Source organism: Prunus dulcis, chromosome 6 (genome assembly GCF_902201215.1).
Source record: "Prunus dulcis chromosome 6, ALMONDv2, whole genome shotgun sequence".
NCBI classification, from domain to species: domain Eukaryota; kingdom Viridiplantae; phylum Streptophyta; class Magnoliopsida; order Rosales; family Rosaceae; genus Prunus; species Prunus dulcis.
The window spans coordinates 23447024-23463148 of NC_047655.1; the positions used below are offsets into that span (position 1 = coordinate 23447024).

At 37.0% G+C, this 16125-nt stretch overlaps 2 protein-coding genes across 2 annotated transcripts; both read right to left on the reverse strand.

Moving 5' to 3' along the window:
• Window positions 1-1644: 1644 nt before the first annotated feature.
• On the reverse strand, window positions 1645-4368 carry LOC117631217 (short-chain dehydrogenase TIC 32 B, chloroplastic-like). Its single transcript, XM_034364246.1, has 8 exons — window positions 4108-4368; window positions 3505-3736; window positions 3320-3399; window positions 3011-3164; window positions 2833-2911; window positions 2073-2157; window positions 1940-1986; window positions 1645-1821 (listed from the first exon to the last, which is right to left on the reverse strand). The coding sequence occupies exons 1-8, from the start codon at window positions 4223-4225 to the stop codon at window positions 1648-1650; spliced, it is 969 nt and encodes a 322-aa protein (XP_034220137.1). The 5' UTR covers window positions 4226-4368; the 3' UTR covers window positions 1645-1647.
• A 5909-nt stretch (window positions 4369-10277) lies between these two features.
• On the reverse strand, window positions 10278-13339 carry LOC117631218 (short-chain dehydrogenase TIC 32 B, chloroplastic-like). Its single transcript, XM_034364247.1, has 8 exons — window positions 13010-13339; window positions 12574-12805; window positions 12392-12471; window positions 12091-12244; window positions 11913-11991; window positions 11016-11100; window positions 10851-10897; window positions 10278-10626 (listed from the first exon to the last, which is right to left on the reverse strand). The coding sequence occupies exons 1-8, from the start codon at window positions 13125-13127 to the stop codon at window positions 10453-10455; spliced, it is 969 nt and encodes a 322-aa protein (XP_034220138.1). The 5' UTR covers window positions 13128-13339; the 3' UTR covers window positions 10278-10452.
• Window positions 13340-16125: the final 2786 nt, after the last annotated feature.

Here is a 16125-nt window from a genome sequence, read left to right on the forward strand (position 1 = left end):
CTTGGTGGAGAAAAAGAGAGATTTTCGCTTCCCATTCCAGCTTAGATGAAAAGTGATTGTGCCAAGGATGATTTGTCAACCTTATATTAATGAAAGAGCCAACTCAAATCCCATCACTATAAAGAAGCACATGATAAGTGACAATCACTATATATAAATGATTATGTCTTGCAATTCCAAGTGGTAGGCATCTTAGATTCACAGGATATGCTTATAGGGGTGCAAGTTGGATTGGAAAATCCGATTCCGACCCATTCCGGTCCGAATATTTCCAAAAAAATCCGTCTCCGACAAATTCGAATTCCGTAAATGCCAAAATCTGAAATTTCCGAAAAAAAATTGGATCGGATTCGGAATGTACATGGAACTTCCGAAATTTCTGAAATTTCCGATCCGAAATATTCCAAAATGTTCCGAACTCATTCCGATCCAATAATTCCGATATATTCCTAATATATTCCGATTTTAAAAATTCCGAATATTTGAAAAACATTCTGATCGAGAAATTCCGATTTATTCTGAAATATTTTGAATTAATCCTACAAAAGTTTAGACAACAATCAATATATTTAATTTATATGCAAAACATTTAATGCATTCCCACAATTTTTAATTTGTCCATAGTTCTGTCACAACCAACCAAAGACACAAGTTTTCTTTGATATTATTGGCGAACATTATATATACATTATACATACATAATGAAAAAAATTTAAGTACATTTAAAAATATTAGTAAAAGGAAAAAAAAAATTTGTAATGCAACCAATTTTGAATTGATCTAAATTACGTAGTGTATTGATTTTTTTTTTTCTTTTAATTCTAACTCAATTTCTTGAATAGGACTCATTGGGGTATGAGGTCATGCATTTAATTATAAACTTATTTTCTTTATAATCAATTGCCAAGGTGCTAATGTAGTACTATTTTCTTAATAATGTGAACATAAACAATAGGGGGTTACAAAAAAGTTAGGTACATCAATAGGTAACTTACCCTTAAAAAAGGTAGGACATTGACATGTTGTATCAAATACAAATTGGTATCAAACTCTTGTTCATGCATGAATCATGATTATGAAAATTAAAAAATGGCGATAGAAACACATTGGGATTGAACCATAATAGTAAGTATGTAGTAGTATCCAAGATAAAGTTTATATTTGTCCAAAAAAGATAAAGTTTATATAACATTATTTTTTATCAAGTATATTCACATGATATATATATATATATGTAAAATATAATATAATATAAATTTGTAGATATTTGTTTAATCAATAACAGTAATTCGTGATGGCCAAAATAATGATGGCCAATTGCCATATATATCTCAAAATTTGATTGGAATTCTTCTGGAATTTTTTTTCCTGTTTGGTTGGCTTAATCATGATTCACAAGAAAATTTCAAATTTTGATTTCCAAAATTATTATCCGAAAATGTCGAAACTATTATCCGAAAATTCCGAAAATATTAACTTCCGAAAATTCCGATAATGCAGAAAATTCCGCATCGGAATAGAGTTAGTACATTCCGAAATTTCGGAATCGGATTCGGAACTAAAAGGTAATTCCGAAAAGCTTCGGAACGGAATTCGAAACAGTGGCTTCCGATCCGTTCCGGCCGAAAAACACCCCTACTTAAAGAATCAGCTTTTGGAAGCCCCATCGATCAACTTGTTGCTGAAGTCCCAAAGCTTTTTGGCCAACTTTTCATCTCTAGCATGTGAGCTGGGTTTCAACTCGTTGCAGTCCACAAAGTATTTTCCAGTCACACCTTTCATTTTTGGGTGCAGTGCTACATATGATGTTGTGGCTGCTCCCTGAAAACAATCAGAGAGATTGCATTCAAAATATATTTTTAATTTAATCCCTCGGTCCATTAGAACAAATAATTATAAATAAGAGAGATCATTAGTTGGGGATTAATTAATTAATCACCTGAGGTACATTCTTCCACATCCAAAAGGTGAACAACTTGAAAGTTTCTGCATAGCAGAGATGGTCAAAATTAATTAATTATAAGATGCTTAATTGTATAAATTGGAAATATGCATGGAGCATTGGAACATACTCATCAAAAGAGGAGAATGCCTCATGAGAGGTGTCATGATCAATCCTGGGTGGACTGAGTTGACTGTTATGTTCACACCTTCTTCCTGCACATAAAGCAATATACCATGTAAGAGGATGTATGGAATTTTAAAACTTTATATACACAGTTAACTTATCTCGCCACTTGTTAATCACTCCGATCGTGAATATCAATAAATCATGTTAGCGTAAACATGTTAATTGATAGTATGACAACATAACGTATTAAATTGGTAATTATTGAGTGGAGCGAGACAAAGTCTTTGGTATAGGTCTTATTGTAGGGTGTATATGTCTACGGGAGCCTGTCAGGTCACCCACTTGAGGACAGTGATTGATAAACAATTATTTTTTTGTTCATTTGATTTGTTTTTCCCAGCAGCAATTATAATCTCTGTACATACTTTGGTGAAAGTTCAATCAGTTTCTATTTTTTAGCTCCCAGCCCTACTTCATGTGCCTCCACAAGCATGTAGGTCTCTTCACCAATGCTTATGGGACACTAGTTACCTACTTGGGGCCCTTGATGAACCATCAAACAATCACTTAACACAACTACCATGCGCATGTTTTTTCTGGCTTCAATTAAATGACAGTGATTAGAGCTGTTTTGGGGTTGGTCTGGGGTTCTATGAGCACATTTTTCGTATACCATGTGTCTCTGCACAACACTAGTTTCAAATAATTAATGTGAAATAATGGTTGGGGCTTTCTGCAGACAATAGAGGAAATAGGATCACCTGCAATCGACGAGAGAGCTCATTGGAATGCAGTAAGTTTGCTAATTTGGATTGCCCATATGCCTTCAGTTCTGAGTAACTGAGTACAAAAAAAAACATTTAAGTTACAGGATTGTGAGCTATCTGCTTATAAATAATCAATATGGAAAAACATTGGATGACTCAAATTATTCCTTACCCAATTCGATTGTTGATCTTGTCGAATCGAATCCCCTCTTGGTAAGGGGTTGTATGAGCAAGTGATGACAGAATCACAATTCTGCCTTCTACACCAGTAGTTCTAGCAGTGTTCTTCATTTTCTCAAGCAGAAGGTTTGTTAAGAGAAAATGGCCTGTAAAATAAGGTTATCTGCTTAACTACAACGCAATGAGTGAAAAAGTTGGGAGCCCAATTCTTTTTTCAATTCCTTTTCCCCCAATTCTCTCATATGAGATGGGCCTTAATTGAAATCGCATACATCTCAACAGAAAAGATAACAGTAGTTACCAAGATGGTTGGTTGCAAACTGCACCTCTACTCCATCTTCTGAAAGCTGGTGGGGGCAGAACATAACACCAGCATTGTTTCTGCAACATAAATCACCAATTTTTATAATGCTAATATGTTAATAATTTCATATTAAACTAACTAAATAAGGAGAGAGAGAGAGAGAGAGAGAGAGAGAGGATGACATTAAGAGGTTGAGAGGAAGATCAAGAGCGTTGAAGCTATCAACAAATGCTCTAACAGACTTGAGAGAGCAGAGGTCAAGTTTCAGAACATCCACTCGGGCACTTATATTTTCTTTAATAATAGCCTGTTTTGCTTCATTAGCAGCCTCTATGTTTCTGGCGGCAATGATGACATGGGCTCTACGAAGTGCCAAGACTCTTGCTGTCTCAAACCCAATCCCACTTGCCCCACCTGCATTTCACAAACAGGAACAGAAATGTTTATCAAACTAGAAAGAGGCATATTGGCTTGCTCTCCGTCTCTATGCAGAGTAGCTCTGCAACACAATTCAGAAAATGATTTGCAAAAATTTGCATTCAAAAGCCATATTACCACTCCTAATTTCAAGTTTAATTGGGTCATATCTATTTTTTTGTTCTTCTTATTACTAACCAAAAAAAAAAAAACCCCAAAAAAAGAAAAAGAAAAAAGGCCACTAACACCAGACACAGAAACATCCAATGAAATAAAGAACCCCACAAAGACCGGAAAAAAAAAGAAAAAAAAAGAAGAAGAACAAACAGCAGAATTAATTCACAGAGGAAAATGCAAATTTAGCTGACCAGTAACAATAGCGGTAAGGTTGCTAGCATCAACTCCTTCAGTGACCTGCTCAGCAGTTGAAGCTGACCCAAACCCACAAGGCCCTGGCCTTCCTGTCATCAATGCAAAGATACCCATTTCCTAAAATCACAAGAAAGAGCCAGTCTCAATCAAGAAACCCACAGAGAAGGTCACAGCACACAATGATATGAGCCAAACTTATAGAAACTTGGAGGGTAAAAGACAAAGATGAGCACAAATGCATGGGAATAAATATGAACACCGTGCCAGAAATTTTTGAGTGTGATGGTTTTTACGAGGTTTGATTCATAGAGATAAACTTTGGGTGAACAACAGAGTTGACGTGTCATGCACGTAGTGTTTAGTATTAATGAACATGTACCATAATACCAAACCTAAAAATTACTCGAGTAGGATGAGTTGAATGTATGTAATAAGTTTGGTTCAATTGACCGAAAAGTTATTCACTGCGGTCACCACCAATGTGGTTTTTATACATGTCAAAATTTTCAAATATTTGTTTTGTTGTTGAAACTTAACCAATATTGTTGGAAGTTAAAAGTTATGTTGTTATCAATTTACTCATATTATTATATACGTTCGCAAAATAACATTTGAATTAACATCATGTTCCCGTCACATTCAAAAAAGTTTTGACAAACAAAATACAATAATATTAAATGAGCTTATTTAATAGCCTCATTAATATGTTAATAGTCAAGAACGAATGGGATGTAAGTAATTGTGAAATGACCCGATCCAACTGGACAATGGAAATACGACTTTTTGGTGGAGTTTTAGTACAAGATTAGTTGGAAATAAAAGCTAAGATCTTGAAGATGATTGTGGAATTTTTCTAGAACTTTCGGAGCAGTCAATGAGAGTAGTCTTTGATGTTAAGTCAGTATAAGGTGCAATCCCTTCAAAACAGTGATGCTGTGGAGCAATGATTATTCGAAGACTTTTCTGATTTTTTCTCAAGGCGTGCAATATATGGCTGCAAAGATAAGATAAAGACCTACAATTTATATATTTTTTTTCAAATTTTCTTGGAGGAGGAACAACCCCAAACGTGCATGTAAAGTAACTGACGTGTTATCCCAATCCAGTAGGAAGAGGAGTCAATTACTGACAGGACCCGATCCAAATTCCGCTTTGGAATTCGAGCCGGACCCTGTGCGTGTCCGACCCTTGGCAGAGGTCGGGCACAAATGACCTATTTATCCTTCTAATTACAAACTTAAAGTCTCGACTTCTACCGAAATTTCGGCAGAGTCTCCCCTGTAATTTGTTCAACCCCAAAATTTCACCTGTCAAAACGAGCAAGTATATTTACAACCAACTGCCAGTATACGTAAACAAACTATCCAACAGTTCTGTTCTCCAATTACGGCCAAATATCAGAGCAGCTACTAAAAATATACAAAGGAATTAATCGTTTTACAAACAAAATCCTACATTACGAAGATGCGCGGAAGATAGGAGAAGGCCCGGTGGTGGATTCATGTGCACGTCTACTGCTTAGGGGCGCAAAACATTTGAAAATGTGAATGGACAAAAATAAAGGTCTAGAAACAGTATATGAACATATTAACCCCACTGTAAAAACGGTTATGCAAAAGCTAGATTTTTCCTCTTCATTATATTCGTACTGAGATCAAAGCATTCACATAGTTATATACGTATATGCAAAACATGTTCAAGATCAATAAAACTCGCATAAAAGCACTGTAATCAATTTACAACTACCACCTAGGTGTACCCCTTTAATTCCGTCAATTCCTGATATCCGTCAATTCCCCTGGTAGGTCTCGGTGACACAAAGTCAACCTGAGCCGCAAACTGGCAGGATTCAGGAGACCGTAATCAGCCTGATCCGCATTCCTGGCTATCACGGTCCGGGCGTCCCCGAAACTTGTGAGGCAAATGTCAAGTGCACTGACAAAACTGAAGGTAAACTGGATGTCCGTGGACATCGCCATATCCGAAGGCAACATATACCGAAGGCAAAATGTTTCTGTAACTGGGTACCTACGGTGGCTTAAGAAAATATAAAATTTCTGAAAAATCTGATAAATAACTGAATTTTTTGTTAAATCTGGAACTCTGCTGCCATTTTATCTGATATAAATCTCAACCTCTACTTTCCATCTCGTTTTAGCATTTTAACTAGGCAACATATAAATAAAGATATTTAACTTCAACAAAACATGCTAGGAAAACTACAATCAATAAAACTTATTTAAGATCAAATAATGAAATTTATTTGCATAAAATCACTTATAAAATAAAAGTCCACTCACTTCTGGTCCGAGCTAACTGGACCTCTTGAAGTCCCTCCTGCGGGTCTGCCTGGCCCCGGGTGCCTGATTAAACCACGAATATTTAATTAATAAAACTGCTCAATTAAAGTATTAAATTAAAACCTTGACCCCCGGCTCCTAGAAGTGCGTGCACTAACTTTAAAGTCATTCTTATGCCCACTTAAGGATTTCAGATGTTTAGAACTGTCTTAAAAGACCTGAGACTTCACTAAGCGATAAACTGCCATATTGGTCAATACGGAACCTCGTGGGGTCCACGACCTCCAATTGCCAATCTGGGAGTCCCTATAGGTTCCTCACATTTAAATACCCATGTCCTGCTAGTCTGGTCTGAATTGGACGGTCGGATTGACCACGATCGTGTAATCGCATAATTTCTAAACCCTAGCCCTAGGGTTCGCGATTTCGGAGTATCCGGGACTCCGATTCACAATCCGTTGAATCCTACACGATTCTGAAATTATCTAGAATAACATATCTGAAATTGAGTACGATCCAACGACTCAACAGTATTGAACCCGGAAATCGCACAATATGGAAAGTCCGTTCGAGGCTTAAACGGTATCCAAATTGAGATCCGCGAATTCCTACGCGCTCGTGACAACCTAAGGATCGCATCAAGACACAATGTTTCTGCACTACCCTCGCCCACACGCCGCCACACGTGCGGGCAGCGATGAGTGTCCAAAGCGATTACGCATCGCCGGAAAAACTCAAAACCACGACTCCAAACTCCTATCCTAGGTATAACACCATATTTGAAACCACTTTTGTTCTTGGACCTACCCCAAAAACTGACCGGAAGTGGCCGAACACGGAGGCCGAAACTCGACCAAATTTCAATTTGAAAACGGGGCTATCTAAGATCAAAATTGATGCAAACCTATCCAACCATCAGCTAGAGATGGAAAATAGGTAGGAATCCATACCTTACTCGACAAATTTGGAGGAGAATTAAAGGAGAACGAGCGGTTTGAAATTTTGACAAAACCGGTCGGTTTTTCGCGATTTCTGGCCAGCGCCGGCCGTTTCACAGGCGGGGAATGGTCAGGGAAGGAAGAGGGGACGGCGGCGGTTCGAACAAGACCGGTCTCGTGGCCGGTGGTGCTCCGTGGCGGCGACGAAGGCTCTTGGAAGGCGACGGCAGCAACAGCGGGAGAGGGGAGAGAGAGAGAGAGAGAGAGAGAGAGAGAGAGAGAGAGAGAAAAGGGATAAAAATCTGATTTTTTTTTTCCAAATTACCATTTTGCCCCTCATGGTATTTTAACCGTATTTTCTTCGTTACAGCTCCGATTCGAGCCCACTCCATGTCTACGGACTCGTTTCGTCGCGCTCTACGGAACGGCGTAAGTGGGATTGTCAAATTCCTTTTCGGTCAAAAAGTTAACTTTTTCTTAATAAAATATTCCAAGGGCAAAATTGTCTTTCCTCAAAATAAATTACTAATTAAATATGAATTTTTGTTTTGGGTTATTACAATTACTTACCTATTTTGGATTTATGTTTTAATTAGGTTTTTCTTTATTTTTGGTATGCTGTAAAAGCCCAGCTAGGGTAGGAATGGACGTGTGGTGTTTTATTTAAGCATGAGAAACAACTCCTTTTGAGTTAGACACACAAAGATTAGGAGAAATTGGAGACACTGGAAGAGTACCACATTTGGCTAAGTTTGATTGTTTCTTCCTTATGTTTTTGTTTATGTCGAATTATATGATTATGTGTAACTAATTTTCTTTTGCTAAGGCATGATGTAGCCTTAGTATGATAATCTAGTTTTCTTATTTTACCTATCTATTGATTGCCGTTTGATGTTGGATTCTTAATCATTGTGCTTAATAACTTGGTTGATTATCTTGATGCTTGATCACCATCTAGACTTTTAATCGAGTTAATCATATGCAAATTAGAGTAAATACCATACTTAATTTGAGGCTTGCTTCTTGTGATTAGGATTTGTAATTCGTCTAGGGTAAATACCATACTCCTAGAGTTTACATGCTTGTTCTAGGTTTTCACTGATCTTAATGAGTTTCTATGTGTTGATATTTGATCTAAATACCATAGGCGAATTGCACGTAAGAATATATGTAACATCCCACATCGACCAACGGAGAAGGGTGATGTACCTTATATGTATATGCCCACCTTCATTTAGTACAAGGCCTTTTGGGAGCTCACTGGCTTCGGAGTCATGTGAACACCGAAGTTATGCGAGTTTAGGCTAGAGCAATCCCAGGATGGGTGACCCACTAAGAAGTTGCTCATGAGTCCCTTGAAACAAAACCGTGAGGGTAGAGGGGCCCAAAGCGGACAATATTGTGCTACGGTGGAGCCGATCCGGGATGTGACATAATGGTATCAGAGTCACTCTGCTGGGTGGTGCGAGTGTTCCGACAAGGACGTCGGGCCCCTAAGGAGGTGGATTGTAACATCCCACATCGACCAACGGAGAGGTGGTGATGTGCCTTATATGTACATGCCCACCTCCATTTAGTACAAGGCTTTTTGGGAGCTCACTGGCTTCGGAGTCATGGGAACGCCGAAGTTAAGCGAGTTTGGGCTAGAGCAATCCCAGGATGGGTGACCCACTGGAAAGTTGCTCGTGAGTTCTCAGAAACAAAACCGTGTAGGCAAGGAGGGCCCAAAGTGGACAATATCGTGCTACGGCAGATCCGATCCGGGATGTGACAATGTACGAGTTAGTCTAAATACCATAAGTAATTCATGAAAAAGAAAAACTATGCGGCGACCTCAAATGGTTAGTTAATAGGTAAGTGAATAAGAGGCTAGATCGGATTACTAGTGGTGAATTCTTTGTTCTAGTGCTTTTATCGATTTGAATTTTTCATCCTTGTGTTTCGTGACTTTCTACTTGTTTTGTCTTTTAATTTCGTTGTTATTTAAATCATTCTTTCAAAAACCCTTTTTGTGTTTACGTGAGTATGCTACGTGTCTAATTTCTTGTTTATGTAATTAGAGTAATTAAAGTATTTTGTGAAGTAAATTAGGTTAGACTAATTGAAAGTTGAACTCAATCTTCGTAGGAATGACCTCGTATTTACCATACTAAATTACGATTGACCTCGTGCACTTGCGAGTATAATTTATATTTAGACTAATCTTTATAATCTCTATTTTTTAGGTTGTCTAAAATTCACAACATGTCTTTCTAGTAGCCTTTTGTTTTTCTTGTTATGTTTGAAGGTTTAATTTTATTTAATCATGGTTATGCATTGTTATTGTTCTTAATTAATAAGCTTTGTCTGTATGCATTTGTTCTTCTTAATTAACCACCCGCCACACAATAAGATTCCTGGCTCTGTCCAAATCCCATTACATTAATTTTTTGACAATACAAAAGAATTAAAACAATATTTGAATTAACATCATGTTCCCGTCGCATCCAAAAAGGTTTTGCCAAAGAAAATACAATAATATTAAATGCTCTTATTTAATAGCCTCATTAATCTGTTAATAGTCAAGAACGAATGGGCTGTAAGTAACCCAGCATGGAAGGATGTCATCAATTTTGAACAAATAATTTATGTATTTATTTCTCTTTCATTGCTGTTAATTTTGCTTAGTTGACCTGTAAATGGATGGAATTAGAGTCGAATTATTATTGGATTAACCTAATATAAAGTTTCTGTCTTGAGTGTCCATGGTTTTTGTGAGTTTCTGTGTGTTTTTCTTGTAGTCTTTTGTTTTTCTTGTTATGACTGAAGGTTTAATTTTGTTTAATCATGGTTATGCATTGTTATTGTTCTTAATTAATAAGCTTTGGCTGTATGCATTTGTTCTTGTTAATTAACCAGCAGCACCCGCCACCCAATAAGATTCCTGGCTCTGTCCAAATCTCATTACATTATTTTTTTTACAATACAAAATAATTATCAACAAACGACCAAACTATGAACCATTTCAATCAAACCCAAATTCCACAAACATAAGGCTTATGCCTTGCAAGCAAGCTTTATATAAAAATAGGCATCACAGATTGAGAGGGTGCTTCTTAAATAATCAGCTTTTGGAAGCTCCATCAATCAACTTGTTGCTGAAGTCCCAGAGCATTTTGGCTAAGTTTTCATCTCTAGCATATGAGCTGGGTTTCATCTCGTTACAGTCCACATAGTATTTTCCAGTCACACCTTTCACTTTTGGATGCAGGGCTACATACAATGTTGTGGCTGCTCCCTGATAAAACATTCAATTCAGACAATGCATGCAAAAATATATTACACAATGAATTAAAATTGAGATTAGCTCAGTTGGTTGGACTCTTTGGCCTCAAGCCCTGTGAGCAGAGGTTCGAAACCCCAGACACCCAGGAATGTTTGTGTGTAAACCCCCCTGTCCCCCAATCGCTTGTACTAAAAATAAAATTGAGATTATTTGATGGAGATTAACAAATTAATCACCTGAGGGACATTCTTCCAAAACCAAAAGGTGAACAACTTCAAAGTTCCTGCATAACAAAGATGATCAAAGTCAATGGCCTGGCTGTGATACAAATTAAAATATGTGAAAGTGTATATATATGTTGGGTGGGAATATCAAATTATGCATGGGATATTTGTACATACTCATCAGAAGAGCAGAATGCCTCATGAGAGGTGTCATGATCAATCCTGGGTGAACTGAATTGACTGTTATGTTCACACCTTCTTCCTGCACAGCACGGCAAGCAATTTGCCACTTTATTAGAGCAGATTACTTGCATTTTAATATACCTTCATTGTCTCACTTTTCACAGATGAGTTCGTCCAACACAATAAATCGCCTGCTTGAAATTTTAAAACTTTCTGTTTAGGTTTTAGTCAATTGGACCGAAAGAAATCACATGCCGACCTACACGGTGTAACTTGACAGTACGGTAACAATTTATCAAAATTATGCCTACCTCCCAACTAGATTTTACCCAACAAATTAAGACCCTATCTTAGAGAGAGAGTTCACTTCCTTCTAGGACTCACAGTCGTTCATGCAAACTGTCCTTATGATTCAAAGTTCACACATTGTGAGTACAGGATACCTGTCTGTCTGTCTATGGGACCATGAATGGGGCAGTGATTAAATTTAAAATTCCATTTATGGACCTCCTCTCCTTCCCAATATTTATTTCATCAATGTTTTTTGGTCCCCGCAAAGCATTGAAGACCTCTGAATTTTGTACGTACGGAGAGCCCTCTTTTGTTAACGTTCAATCGACTCTTGACAGACACCATGTCCGTACTATATTATCCACCAGCCAGCCCTACCAATTCATGTGCCTCCATAATCATGTAGGTCTCACCAATGCTTATTGAAGAGTCTTTGGACATTATAGTTGACTAGTGGAGGCCAGTGATTAACGAAACTGGGAAACATTCACCTACCACAACTACCATTTACCTGTTTTCATTTGGCTAAAATGAGAATGATAAAGATAACTTGGGGTTGAGCTAGGGTTCTATGAGCAGTTATGTAGGAAATAGGATCACCTGCAATCGACGAGAGAGCTCGTTGGCATGAAGTATGTTTGCTAATTTGGATTGCCCATACGCCCTTTTGTCATTGTAACTGAGGGGACACACAAAAAAAAAGACATCAAGTCAAAGCGCTATGAACTGCTTATCATAATCTTTTTATTTATAAATAACCACTGTGGAAAAAAGATACCTAATTCGATCGTTGATCTTATCGAAATGAATCCCATCTTTATAAGTGTGTACATGAGCAATTGATGACAGATTCACAATTCTGCCTTCCACACCAGTAGTTCTAGCAGTGTTCTTCATTTTCTCAAGGAGAAGGTTTGTTAAGAGAAAATGACCTGTAAAATTGGTAATTGGCTTAACTAGAACGCAAATAAGTAACAAAGGTTTAAAACCCCTTCTTTTCATATATATTTTCCCAATTCAGGATATGAGATAGGCCCTACAATAATTCCCAATTCAGAAAGCAAATAAGTAGGACTTACCAAGATGATTGGTTGCAAACTGCAATTCTATTCCATCTTCTGAAAGCCGGTGGGGGCAGAACATGACACCAGCATTGTTTCTGCAACATAATTAACCACCAATTTCTGAAAAACTAAATAAGATGCAGATGCTAAAATGTTACGTGAAGCCTAAATAAAATAAGAGAGAAAAAGATCATTACATTAAGAGGTTGAGAGGAAGATCAAGAGCATTGAAGCTGCCAACAAATGCTCTAACAGACTTGATGGAGCAGAGGTCAAGTGTTAGAACATCAACTCGAGCACTTCGATTGTCTTTAAGAATGAGCTGCTTTGCTTCCTTCGCAGCCTCTACGTTTCTGGCGGCAATGATGACATGGGCTCCTCGAAGTGCCAAGACCCTTGCAGTTTCCAACCCAATCCCACTTGCCCCACCTGCATTTCACAAACAGGAACAGAAATGTTAATCAAATAGAAATGTTGGGCTGTTGGCTTTTTGCTAGCTACCCAAGATTTATCATGAGAATGACTCAATACATCTGATTGGTAGTCTCAAGGAGCCACAGAAACCCAAAAGAAAGGACATTAAGAAACAAAAACACAGAATTCAAAGAGGAAAATGCAAAAGTTATAGCTGACCAGTGACAATAGCAGTAAGGTTGCTAGCATCAACTCCATCAGTGACCTGCTCAGCAGTGGAAGCTGATCCAAACCCACTAGGCCCTGGCCTTCCTGTCACCAATGCAAAGATACCCATTTCCTAAAATCACACAAAAGACCCAATCCCAACCAGAAAACTCACACAGAAGCACAGAGCAAGTTCCCCTTTTTTTTTCCTCTCACTCCACAAATATGTGAGACAAACTGACAGAACCCTCTCTTTTTTATAACATTTGGAAACAAAGCATTGGGAGAGGGGTAGGGGCCAAAAGAAAAAGATGCCTCAAACCATAAGATGATAAGAAGGGAAAAATAAAAAAGAGAGGAAGGAAATGCATGGGAAATTCATGTATGGGCTGGTTGAATGTAGGTAATAAATTGGGTTTAATTGGAGCTACTGTATTGTTGACAAGTATTAAATGCTCTTCGGTGAAGAGCTGTTAATTGGCCTCAACCAACCCCACAACAGCTCAACAATGTAGCTTTCTTTGGAAAATTGAAAGCCATGATCCTTGAATTTAGTGCTGTTTTTCTTTGGTACTGGGGATTCTTCCTACATCAATTGGGTTCTATTTTTATCATCAACTTGTGTAGAATGATCAACTATGATTGGTGTGCCCAGGACTTTGTCTAAAGTAGGGAAGTCGGGGGTTGCATTGCATGCACAATCACAATATATTTACCATTACATTGTGTGGTGATATGAAACCAAACTACCAAACTACCCAACAACACCAACTATGTGCTATATATATATAATTGTGAATCAATTGGATCCAACTGGTCCCAGCTTGGAATGATGAAACATCTTCATCATGATCAGCTTGCTTGAATGGACCATGCTTCCATTTTGGAAAAATAAAGGGTTAAGCAATCTAGTTTAGATCCTTTTTTTAACCGCGGTCAAATTAGTCAACTGATAAGCGATGATGCAATTTGAGTGGCGGTTTAGGTGAAATTAAACACAATAATTTTATTCTTGAAAGTTGAAACGAACACATATAAAACAAACATTGCAACAGCCACTGTAATTTCTAAACATCTAACATCCTGACTAATAGTCAAATAAAAATAATATAGATATTTGATTCGGTTTAGGCGGTTTTCATATAGATCTCTTATCACCATTCATGAAAGTGTTAATTAGCATTGCTTAAATAAATAAATAAAATTCATCGTGGTTGTTTTGGTGCTGGGGAACTAACTAAACAGGCAAAATGCCTGTGAACATCCACTAATCGTGAACTAATGTGTCTTCCTGCCTTTCTTGGCTCACCAAAATCCTAGGATTGTGAACGTAGGAACCACGTTCGGGCATTAATTCTTTCTTTCTATCCCTTAAAAGCATAAATAAATAAGGAAAAAAAGAAAGATTTTTTTTCTTTTAATATAAACGATAATCTAAACTGCAAGAGTAGAGAGTTTCTCACACATATGTTGAAATTTGAGATCACTTATATGTGCGAAAATATCTTTTTCACTGGAGTAGACCTGTCGATAAAGAAGAAAGGATTTAAATTATGCTGGTTCATGCATTGACATTAAATATACCCATGCTCATCCAATCCTTTGAAATGTCATAAAAGACTAGAGACATGGGCGTGCGTATTGGCTACAGATACAGTGTCTGATCCATCGGAGCTAACAGTAGCTGTCTCTCTCTGCAGTATTATTGTAAGGCTAATCCTTTAGAGGGTCAAGAAAAGTCCACGAGATGAGACCACAGAAAAAAAGAGTATGGAATATAAATATAGAATGACCGACCCCTCTCCCAACTAGCTCTTTTTACCAAAACGGTGAAGATGCTTGGATGTCAAAATTCATTATGAGTTTCAATACCTAAATTTGAAGATCAATTTGATTACGAATTTTAACGTGAAATTTATTTGTCTTTTTCTTTATCTTGACCAACATGTCTAATTCAAATTTGACGGAATTAGAATTATTTCAACATCGAAGTAAATGAACATGTGATTGATTTTCCTTAATTCTAGGACTTTATGATTATGACATATGAGACGGTACAATAATGCATAAGGGTGTGTGAAACTTATCTCTATTAAGGCCCTGTTTGGTTAACAGAACAGATTTGAGGAGAAATCATTTTTCATGTTATTTTTCAAAGGATGGGAAATGGAGGATTCCTTTCATATGTTTGGTAATGCCGGAAAAGTAACGGGGAGATATCACTTTATTTCCTTTCTCATGTTTGAAAAGAATGCATTTAATGATATACTGTAATTCAAATTGTTAATTTGGACAAAATGATCATGAAAAATACGCATTTAATGTTGGCTCATTTTCCCAAACTTTCCCATGATGAGAGAAAAAAAAACCCAAGTTGGGAGGATGGCTTCATTTTCCCTCCTACTTTCCCATGTGCAAGGTAACCACTTTTCATACTTGGACTTACCAAACATGGAGAAGCAATTGATTTCTCATCCCCAAACCTACTTTCCCATGAACCAATCGAAGCATAATAGTGCATAAAAGTTATCATCTTTCTTTTTAAAACTAGGCTATTCAATATGGAGGCCCTAAGGCTTTAATTAAAATTTTAAAATCAGCAGAACTCAACCTAATATTATTGACTGCATTAACATGCATGTGGGGGTTCCTTTCTATCAATGGAATCACAATGCAACTTCAACTTGTATCGGTTCCCCTTGCAATACAATAAAATCGAATTTTTTTTTCTCAAAAAAGAAAAAGAAAAAGGAGAGTGGGTGGCATAGTTAAGAATTTCTCCTCTTTTTTTTTTTTTTTAATTACAAAAATTGTAAGGGTAAAATTGGAAAGATAGAAAATAATTGAGAATTACTCTTTGTTGAAAAATATGGAAATTGGGGCCTAGTTCCAAAAATTACTAAAACTAAGATACCAATGATCTATCTACCTACCAATTCATTCCAATTGTCCCATGTGAGATTCCTAATCAACCTATTATAGAACATAGTATTTATTTGAGTTATTTACACTATCATCCTATGAGGTTTTTTGTGTTTTCACAAAATCTCATCAAGTCTCAAAAATTACACGAATACCCCTTGAGGTTTCAGTTTGTTTTCACAAAACTCATTTTCGTTGATTATTTG

Bases quoted from the DNA above. Each gene is read 5' to 3' on its own strand.
- LOC117631217 (XM_034364246.1), bottom strand. From the start codon at position 4,225: ATGGGTATCTTTGCATTGATGACAGGAAGGCCAGGGCCTTGTGGGTTT. The intron at 3,400-3,504 runs GTCATCCTCTCT...TTTATGTTGCAG, and splicing joins CTTCCTCTCAACCTCTTAAT to AAACAATGCTGGTGTTATGT. The intron at 2,912-3,010 runs GTAAGGAATAAT...TTTTGTACTCAG, and splicing joins AAGATCAACAATCGAATTGG to TTACTCAGAACTGAAGGCAT.
- LOC117631218 (XM_034364247.1), bottom strand. From the start codon at position 13,127: ATGGGTATCTTTGCATTGGTGACAGGAAGGCCAGGGCCTAGTGGGTTT. The intron at 11,992-12,090 runs GTATCTTTTTTC...GTGTCCCCTCAG, and splicing joins AAGATCAACGATCGAATTAG to TTACAATGACAAAAGGGCGT. The intron at 10,898-11,015 runs GTATGTACAAAT...TTTGTTATGCAG, and splicing joins GCATTCTGCTCTTCTGATGA to GAACTTTGAAGTTGTTCACC.